This window comes from Aplysia californica, unplaced genomic scaffold (assembly GCF_000002075.1).
Source record: "Aplysia californica isolate F4 #8 unplaced genomic scaffold, AplCal3.0 scaffold00210, whole genome shotgun sequence".
In the NCBI taxonomy this organism is placed as follows: domain Eukaryota; kingdom Metazoa; phylum Mollusca; class Gastropoda; order Aplysiida; family Aplysiidae; genus Aplysia; species Aplysia californica.
In genome coordinates this window covers 1010826-1021254 of record NW_004797480.1, presented here as the reverse complement: position 1 = coordinate 1021254, position 10429 = coordinate 1010826, and the positions used below count along the sequence as shown (strand labels likewise).

The 10429-nt window shown below is 40.1% G+C and overlaps 1 protein-coding gene across 1 annotated transcript in view; it reads left to right on the top strand.

Annotated features, from left to right (window-relative positions):
• Positions 1 to 1815: 1815 nt before the first annotated feature.
• Positions 1816 to 10429, top strand: part of LOC101853003 — a 29001-nt gene continuing 20387 nt past the window's right edge. Inside the window, exons 1-2 of the mRNA XM_005099352.3 lie at positions 1816 to 1899; positions 7329 to 7444. Of these exons, the coding sequence (XP_005099409.3) occupies positions 1833 to 1899; positions 7329 to 7444 (183 nt within the window). The 5' untranslated portion in view covers positions 1816 to 1832. The remainder of the gene's footprint in view (positions 1900 to 7328; positions 7445 to 10429) is intronic.

The following is a 10429-nucleotide window of genomic DNA, read 5'->3' as shown; positions in this document are numbered from 1 at the left end:
GTACATTGTCAAAATTGATGGTTCTGGACGTCTCACAAGACGCAGTAGGCGTTTCCTCACAACATTCAAACAGGAAACGACTGCAACTGAACGAGCCCCTCTCAGGAAGTTGCCCCCACCCCCCATTTTCAAGAGACAGCAGCGGTTCCCTCTCCATAATAATATATCCCACCTACAGCTCTATTGCCGCTCCCGCTGCATCCGACATATGACACAGGAGGGCACCCCATGCCCCCCTTCCGTGCCCTTTTCTGAAACCGCCACCCGAGGTCTCTCATCGCGTACCTCTACCATACCAGAAGCACCGACCATCACCATCGTGCCAGAAGCACCGACCACCCCCATCGTGCCAGAAGCACCAACCACCACCATCGTGCCAGAAGCACCGACCACCCCCATCGTGCCAGAAGCACTGACCACCACCATCGTGCCAGAAGCACCGACCACCCCCATCGTGCCAGAAGCACCGACCACCCCCATCGTGCCAGAAGCACTGACCACCACCATCGTGCCAGAAGCACCGACCACCCCCATCGTGCCAGAAGCACCGACCACCCCCATCGTGCCAGAAGCACCGACCACCCCCATCGTGCCAGAAGCACCGACCACCCCCGTCGTGCCAGGAGTGACTACCTCCACCACCGGACAAGAAGCAGCCTCTTCCAGAATCCACAGGGTCTTGCAACGTCTCATGCCACACAATAAGCAAGGACCCAAAGAGACTGCGACCACATTTAAGGACCTTAGATATCCTCAATAAACTGCGACCCCACAGCGGCGAAGAAAGCCTCGTGAGAGGCCATGAACTTAGGTTGGGGGGGGGGGGTAACTGTATTATTAGTATTACTCGTATTCAGTTCTTGTCCTATCATCATTATCACCCTGCGTCCCTTGGGGACTCACGCGTCGTGCAGTTTCATTTGTCAGTGCGATAACTCATCATTTCATTCTGGTCTATATCATTGTCTTGTATTTTCCATTTCATTTCAGTTGATGTCATCAGTTGTAGCCTACCCTCATTGAATCATTAAATCATGTTCATCGACGATATCCGACAATTTAAGTGATGGGTCATTCTTTACTTAGATCTACTTTAAGAACCGCTCTTTGGATGCCTACACAGGATCACTCAAATAAATGACTTAGGCCTACAATAATTAACTTGCCAACAAATTGCCCCTTTTAAGACACCACCCTACTGGCGCTCATATGACCGTATGCAGTTGCGAGCGCCCGTAAAACCTCTACTAAAACTAAACTAAAACTAAGCAACACCACCCTGCCCCCCCCCCCCCCCCCCCCCCCCCCACACTCACACATTTCAGTGTAAGCTTGCAGATTTCACACCCCCCTCCCCCCAGCTGTCTTGACGTCTCCACGTGAGTCTCGAAAATTAACTACTGCCCACCCATTCTCTGGAGTCGCGTCTCTGAGGGGTAGGCTTACGTTAAAGTTTGGTGTTGAGGAAAATATGTCAACTTTTTTACGTTTTAGCTGTAGATCTAGAGTTAGGCCTACGCCCCCTATTTATTCGATCTATAATAAACAATTTTATCCGCTTAATTTAGGCCTACATCAAAGAAAACGTGTCGGAGCCATAGTTTGCAGTGACCTTTATGAATTGGCTTTTAGAATCTGTTGCTCGTCCAACTTTTAGACCCTTTTGAAGAGATCTGAGAAGATTAGCCTAAACTGAGCGATTTCACTTTATCTTGTAAACAAGCTATATTATAATCCACTGCGTAAGTCGGGGAATGACTTCTGCGAATGTCCAAAGCATCGACTGGCTCTTCAGAGAAATAAAATAATAAATAATTCTCAGAACAACAAAAATGGCTGACATACTAGATCTACCAACGAAAACTGTTTGGTTTGCTGTCAAAAGATTGGATTTGAATGGTCTGTGAATTGTTAAGTTTGTGTATTTAATGCTTGCAGTAAAGAGAGGGGTTGATTTATCATACAGAAAAATGGTAAAATTGACCGTTCTCCCGGTAATTGTTAAATTATACGCAGAGTGCCTAGGCCTACGTTCACGTCACGAAGTTTTTACATGATCAGGTCATCACTGTTACTCAAGTCACTGTCATCAGTACTTTCACGGCGCCTTGATCTTGATTCTAGAATAGACACATGTCACATGGTGTTATGATGGTGTAGCCTGTATTAACTCTTGTCCTGTGTCTGTGCTGAGATGCGAATCTTCAGCAACCGATTACGTTGGACGTTTCGGGCAGGCCACCGGGGTCAGTCAGTGTGTACTGTTAGTGTACAGTACGCGCGCGCCGGGAAACGTGTGTTTTCGCTCTGTCTTTCTTAGCTCTCTATATTTATAATGTGTTACAAACGCATAAATAACCCACTCTCATAAGCTGACATTACGAGTAGTTACGCCCTTTCGAATAATCTTTCTAGACACTGTTGTTGTTATGAATGGGCCGTCTTTATTCGGACTCGAGTGCGAATAACATTTTTTCATATTCGGACTCGAGTCTGAATTTTAAAAAATCATATTCGGACTCGAGTCCGAATATGGAAAAATGTTATGGAAGAGACTAGCCGTACTTAATGACGGCTAGACTGGCAGTCTAGCCGTACTTATTCTTAATATGATGGCTAGACTGACCATTTACTAAAAATAGGCCTACTGAATTGTAAATATATACATTTTTAGTGTGCAATACCTAAAGTATTTGCATTTGAGACGAGGTGCCTTAATGACAGTGTATGTATTTAAAACCTCCTGTTTTCTAATGTTAATAGGGCCTAAGATAATACGGCTAGACTGCCAATCTAGCCGTACTTAAGTACGGCTAGACTTCTTGTCTAGCCGTACCTAAGTACGGGTAGACAGCCAGGCTAGCCGTACTTAAGGACGGCTAGACTGTCAGGCTAGCCGTACTTAATATTGATGGCTGAATTGTAAATGAAATTTTTAGTTTGCAATGCCAAAAAAGTATTTGTATTTCAGACAAAACCAAAAGATGCCTAACTGACTTGCATGTATTTGAACCTGAATAATTACTAGATCTAGATCTAATGAGACCTGTGTACTAAACAGTTGATAGGGCCAAACCTAGATCTAAGTACGGCTAGCCACTTCGAAATGTTATTCGGACTTTGGGTCCGGAAAAAAGGAAGTGTCTTCGTTCTATAGATCTAACGTTCAGTGCTTCCAATTTTCCGCCATTTTTTAGTTTCCCCCACACCTTATGATCTGCCGATCCGATGCCCGCCGCTTCATTGATACGCCCCCCACCCCCCACGTTTCCCACTTTCTTTATTATAAGCTGTGTAAAAAAAAGACCGATTCGTTCAAATACACAAGCCTGTGTCATCTCGATTGTTTACCAAGAAAAAGTTTTGTTGCTGTGTAGAGCCGAGCATACGGCAACTTTGGATTCCATAGACCAGCGCACAATTCATTACACAGATCGACGTCAAGACTAGCTTATTATTGTAATAATGATCAGTTGCCGGGGAAAAAAAGACTGATGCGTATGCGACGTTCAACCACCCTTACCGCTAGTACCCCCCCCCCCCCCCCTCCCCGACACGCACACACAGCCACATGTGTGCAGGCCGCCCATCCGACCCCGACACACGCTATCGAGCCATCTTTAATTACTTCTGATGACCTCTTGACAAATAAACATTTATTAGAAGTGCTATAACTTTTCAGGCTGGCCTCAAATTCATCATAAGATAAAAACTCGGCTCCTGCACAAAACGCCATTTTGCCTGAAGTGATCCCAGTCTCTATCCAGCCTGAGGCAAGTCACGAGTGAGGCAGGCAGGAAGCCGGAGTCACGAGTCACAGGAAGTCGGAAGTTATGTCATGCTGGACAAGAATCAGAGTCCGAATAACATTTTTTCATATTCGGACTGGAGTCCGAATAGTCAATTCGTTATGAATGACCTGGGGTTTGAAAGGGGATAATAATGTAGGTCAATTTCCGAATGTTTTGCACTCAAATTGATCTTTGTACCTGCACAATGGTATTCAAAATAATCGAATAAGCTTATTTTTTATCAGGTAGGATCATTTCCTACAAAATCAAGCTCATTTGAAAGATTTTGTAGAAAAATGGAACTCTTGTTCCCTGACTAGATCTATAGATCCTTTCGAGCTCCTCATGTCTAAGTGGGTCAATTTGATATTTACTTTCTTTGGACGAACACCTAGAGCTACCAACTTGGCTTGTTTTGAATGAGACGTATGCCTCAGTTACGAACCAACTCAGGCAGTTCCAAGACCTCCAAAGGCACACAAACTCAAGCTGACTGACGCTGTACACTTGAGCTGCGCGAATGCGGATCCGACTCGGGACCCGAATTCAAGGGGAGATCTAGCAATACCAATCGGGCTTTCCCGCGCTGCGAAAATTTGGTCCCCGTTTACGGGTGAATTTTTGGACCGGGTTGTAGCGTAGGTGACTAACTTTGTCAACCTCGGTCTGCTCTTTTTCTGGACCAATATAAATGATACTCGGCAACCAATCAGAAAATAGGGCAAACTTATGATATGTGGACGTTGAAGTTTGTACGCACATAAATTAACACTTTTGGTGTCGGGAACACTTTCGTATCGGGTGTACCGAAAACTATAAGGAGCTTGAATTTCAACGCCGAGATGGTAATAGTTCTATATATATTATATAACCTCTATAGTTGTACGTGCTCAAATTTGAATGTACTGTGTCAAGTAGTTGTTTTGACCCGATCATAAATGCACGACTACCCCCCTATCCAAAACGGCTTCGCACAGAGACCGGCCATTTTCCCCTCACTCTCGCGGCAGATGTATGACCTATAAATCTCCTCATGACTTTTCCGAGCCTGTTCATTGGTCACTTGAAAATAGGGCAATGGGGGGCTCGCGCATCCGGTTGTTTTTCTCTCTGTTCCCCTGTAACAACTCAATGGGGGTATTCCCTCGCCTCGGGGTGTTCGCATCTCAACGGGGAGGAAGAATTTTTAATTGTACGGCATACTAGATTGAATTACTTTATCTTTTAAGGTTAAGATAAGATTAGATACATCTTTATTGTCCAGATCCTGGCGCATTGGTTTGGTGTTTCACCAAGTGTACACACACACACACACACACACACACACACACACACACACACACACACACACGAGCACACACATGCACACACACGTAGGCTTACAATCACATGCATAATATAAATGAGCAGCAATATAAACAATAATAATCGTAAGCTAGATACTCACTCTATGTTATTTTGATGCGTGCTCTAAGGTCGTAAGTATACTTATTATATACAAGATGGTTAAGATGGAAGCATTTTGATAGATAATGGTAAAAATGACCTTCTATATCTTTCTTTGTTACAGATCAGAAGCCTAGGTCTTTTACTTCTGACTGATGTTTTTATTTCACGGAACATGGGATGTTTGTTGTCTAAAAAGCTGTTATGTACAATTCATATTAAATTTTGCTTTGGCATTCAAATTCCTTTCATACTCAACCTGATAAGACGAGGCCTCCGCTTCAGCTGTAATCCATGTGTTACACACTTGTTACTATTGCTATGGGATGGTTATTGCTGGGTTTTTCAAGACAAGCTTATGGATGGCCCTTTCTGGCTTTGTCTATACCTCGGTCTCCTTCCCTCAGTGCTTTTCATGCTGTGATTTGTCCCACTTTGATTTGCCTGACCACAGACGCCTTTGGCGCCATACTTTGATGTAAGTCAATCTCACAGAGTTTGTAACAAGCTTCAACATTCGAAGTCCAAGCTTCCCCATTTTGATTGTGATCTACTCCATGCTCACAACTAATGCAAACACCACCTCACATGCATTACTGGTCACCTTCCTCTATTGAGTATACCTGACTCTCTGGTACTTTCTACAGAGAAAGGTACTTTCCCCATCCTTCTCCATTTCAAAATCACACACACTCAGGTATACATAAGCTGCTACCTCAACTAAGCTTTCTATCACATTCTTAATTAACAATTGGTCAGTGGGGTTATGATGTGTACATCACTGCTTGCTTTGAATTTGATTTTCTAAGCCAATTCACTTTCCTGAGGTGGCAAATAAAACTAGCCATAGGGGGGCCAACTTATTGAACTTCCAGAATCCTATATTACATCGGTTTTAATTTCCCCTGGTTCCTTGGCCTGCATAGCCAGCTTTTCTCTCTCTCAAATTCTAGTCAACTTTACTTTGTACTGTAAACCAGTATGATATGCCTTTTATTTGGTCTAACTTTGAATCAAAGGTATAGTTTGTCCCCCGTGGTTTTATGCTCCTTGCATAATTTAGCAAAATTTGATCATTTTTGCTTAATTTCTGATTATTGTCCTTTATTATTCTTTGTTAAAATTATCAGAATCACATATTTTCACATTTTTGGGCTCATTTTGCATAATTTCAGAATTTTTCTTTCATAAAACGATGGGGACAGTATAGTGCAGTCAAAAAACTTTTCTTCAAATATCTCTTTAATGGGTGAATCAATGTCACCCACACTTTGCACAGAAGTTTGTATCAGTTTGTCTTAACTTAATCATATTTTTCCACAACAATTTAGGCTAGATTAAAAAACTTTACTTCATAAATTTATACAAGATGCTATAAATCTCTGTCACACACAAAATGGTATTGTTCTCAAACTTTCCCGCTTCTCACACGCATTTTGTATTCGCATCTCCTACTCCACAGCTCACCAATGATGCTTTTTAGTGGCAAAACTTGTTACAAGAAATTAGCATATGATAATATCAGGATTAGAAAAAACTGACGGACTTGCTTTTAAAAGGTATATTGTCCCAGTTGTAAACCTTAAGAAATCTGTAGAAACCACCCACTGAGATTTTTTAATTAGTATTTGATAGTAGTTATGAATTTTCAGGAAAAAGCTAACAGGTGTTTACAAAAATATTGGTCTGTTAAGACAAATTGATTCAAGTCATTGTTCAAAAGCTGGAAACTTTATGTTCAATAGTTGAGGAAATGTTTGACAAAAAGTTGCGCCACGACTTTTTGACCGCACTCTTAACACCACACTCCTTCCTGATTCGCAGCGAAAAATTGACATAATTTATTGTTTCCATCAGTCGTAAGCAACTCATGTGAAGATGACGTGAAAATATGACTGATTATTTGCTAATATTTTTATGACTTAATGATGGGAAAAAACACATCATTTTTATTTGCATTATGTGTATTTACTATACGCTTACATGTCATTTTTGGTTTGCAGTGGTTATGGAGACTCCAATTTTTCCCCTTAACTGCAATGGGGTTTTTTCAAGGGAAAGACATTTTAAATTAAACATTTTTAATTTCAGACACAGAACCTTCTGATGTTATATCACTGCAGATGAATGAGGAAGAAAAGGTTACAGAGGTCACACAGAGTCTTCGCTCTATACTGCAGTTAAACAATGCAGACCTCATCCTGAGGGTGAGTACACCTGAATGGTGTGTTTAATGGGTCTGCCAGAGAGAGAAAGAGAGAGAGAGAAAGAGGGATAGAAAGAGAGAGAGGGAGAGAGAGATACTAATAACTCTTCAAGGATGTAGAATTTGATGTTTTCTTACTTATACATGTAGACATTTACTTATTGTGACTCCTTGTTATCAGGAATATCACTGGAGAAAGTTAGAAGACTTCAAACTGTCCAAGACTATGCTGCACGTTTAGTTTTATGAAAAAGAAAGGGAGACTCTGCTATACCTCTTTTACAGACATTGCATTGGCTTCCTGTTGAGTAAAAAATTGTGTACAAGTTGGCCACCCTGTGGCACAAATTTTATGCTTGAATGATAATGCGCCATCATATCTATAAAATCTGTTGAGACTGTACATTCAAACTCGCAGTTTAAGGTCATCAGTTGACCAAAAAAAATTTGTTTTACCATCTGTGAAACTTAAAACAATGGGTGAAAGGGCATTTGAATATCAAGGCCCCAAGATCTGTAATGATTTGCCAAGTAGCCTACTTTAAAAGAGGTCAAACCCTTTAAAATATTAGGAGAGACTTTCTTTTGGTCAGAACACAACATTTTATGGTACTGCTGTATATTGTATTGTATTGTAAAGCGCTCAGAGCCTGTGTACTTTAATCCGGGTTGAGCACTATAAATTTCATTTTTTATTATTATAATTATTATTTATTTTCATCTTTACTTTAACCAGGGCCTGTACATTTGTATTCTATTTTGATTTTTAATGTTTAATGACCAGTGGAGGCATTTCAAATTTTGCTTAATTTTCTAAACAGCCTTAATAGAATGTAATTTTAAATTTTGATAACAACAGTTTTCATTTTTAGATGATAATGGATTTGAGACATGGTTCTTTTATTTAGAGACTATTGTATTGAAAATGTAGGCCTTTGACTATGAGTTTAAATATTGCCATGATTTGTGACCTTTTAAATTCTAAGATGAGCAACAAGTTGTGTCAGTTTTTACTTATCTGCCATTCTTTGAGGTTTGTTGTTTCCATTTTGAAGTGGCTAACATTGTGTCACAATGTGGTGGAGTCAGGGGCTCGTTAATTATTTTACGCATATGGAGTTATTGGTATCATCTTTACTCTTTTACTACCGCCGGCCATGTTTCCCAGCTCATGTTACTCCCAACACTGGACTGGGAGCCGTGTTTCATGGCTCTCCACTTGTTGCTTCAAATCCAGATCTACTTTAAATAAATTGTAATAATTGAAATTGAAATCTTGAGGCTGGAAAATTGTCATTTTTAGCAACATGATGAAATAGGTCATTATTTCCCCTTCATTTTTTATTTTCATGTATAATATTGTTGTGTTTACTTTCATAAATAATATGTGGCTAATATTGAAAATTGAACTAAAAAATCTTTAATTTGTCTGAGGGTAGGCTGAATCAGAAAGTAGGTCACAGTTAGGGCCCGGTCCAGGTGAGGAAAATTCCTTGGTAGTACGGTAGTGAAAGAGTTAAAGTTTGTTCGCTTGTGTTGCTTTCGATGAAAAAAGTACTCATCTATCTTCATTGGAAATCAAGAAATTTGAGACTGAAGGAGCTGTAAATTTACATTTTCTGTGCCTTTAATCTACGTTTTTCAGTTAAAAACAAACAAACAGGCAGCCATGTATTTTTAGATGGACCCAAAAGGTGTTGAGCCAAAAAGTAAAAATTCAATTTAAATTGTGAAACGGGAAGCAAAGAGCCAGATCCTTCATATTCAGTATCTGGATGAGGGCCTGGTTTCACCACAATGCCTCACATAATAATATATTATTTAAGACTCCTTTTTATTTTGATAATGGTTAGCATTTTATAGCCCTGTTTGGTAGTATGAAGCAGCAGTTTTATTGTCTTTTTAACTCTTTGAGGACGAAGCGGACACATACTTCTGATCAGCAGCTGAGCAATGGCAACGTTTTGACACATTTTGAACCATCATACACAAATCAGAAACATGAGTTTGCTTATTTTATAGTTTGCATATTGCTGCATGCCTTTTGAAGTTTTGGGTAAAGACAACAAAATTGAAAAACTTGTTTTGAATGCAAAAGTTATGCCCCAAAACAGCGCACATTTATGCGTTGTCGAATGACCAGAGTGCGCGTCATCAATGAGTTAAGTTGGTAGAATGTTTTGTTGCAAAAATTTTGAGTTGTGTTATAAATCTATTGCCAACAATGGCAAAGTGTTTGTGAAGCTAATATTTTGTTAAGATTACTTTAGTGCAAGCATATAAATTGTTGTACAATTTTAATTACGGTCCTAAATATGAATGGATGTTTTTTTAATGTAAAAGGTGTCAGATATATTGTAAGAACTTTGTTATGATATTAATGAGGGTCAGTTCTATACAGCAACAACACAACTTTGTCTGGTTGTGGAGCTTAATGAAAGGTTTATACATTTTTGTAGGAACGCAAGAATAATATTAATAACAAATATTCCTGCATTCCTACACAAGAAAAGTTATTCTTAATGTAAAAAAAAAAAGAAATTATTTAATTTTTCTTAATGTCAAATTTTATTTAAGAGTCCTTTTGGTTGAATGCTCATTCCAATACCGGGAAAAGCATGAGGTATTGGTCAAGTTTTGTGGGCTTTTTGTCTCCCTTCCACCATAACTTGGTCGAGTTCAGGTCGCTGTTCTTCTGAGGTTTGAATAACCTCGCCTCGGTTACAGCGACTGTTAAATTCACGGTTATTTCCCTTGGCAACTAAGCCCCTTTTTACGTGCTCAATGCTGTCATGCACTCCCTCCGTAGTGTTGGCTAAAGGGAGAGGTATCCGTACTTGTGTGTTTTATTACCTCATTATTATTGTTGATGCCAGGATATACTATTATGCATTTGTGTGTGCGTCTATGTGTATCTGTATAGCCAGCGGGTGTTTTTGCGTACGGCTTTTTGATCATTTAGATTATGTGTGTGTTGGAAAGGGGG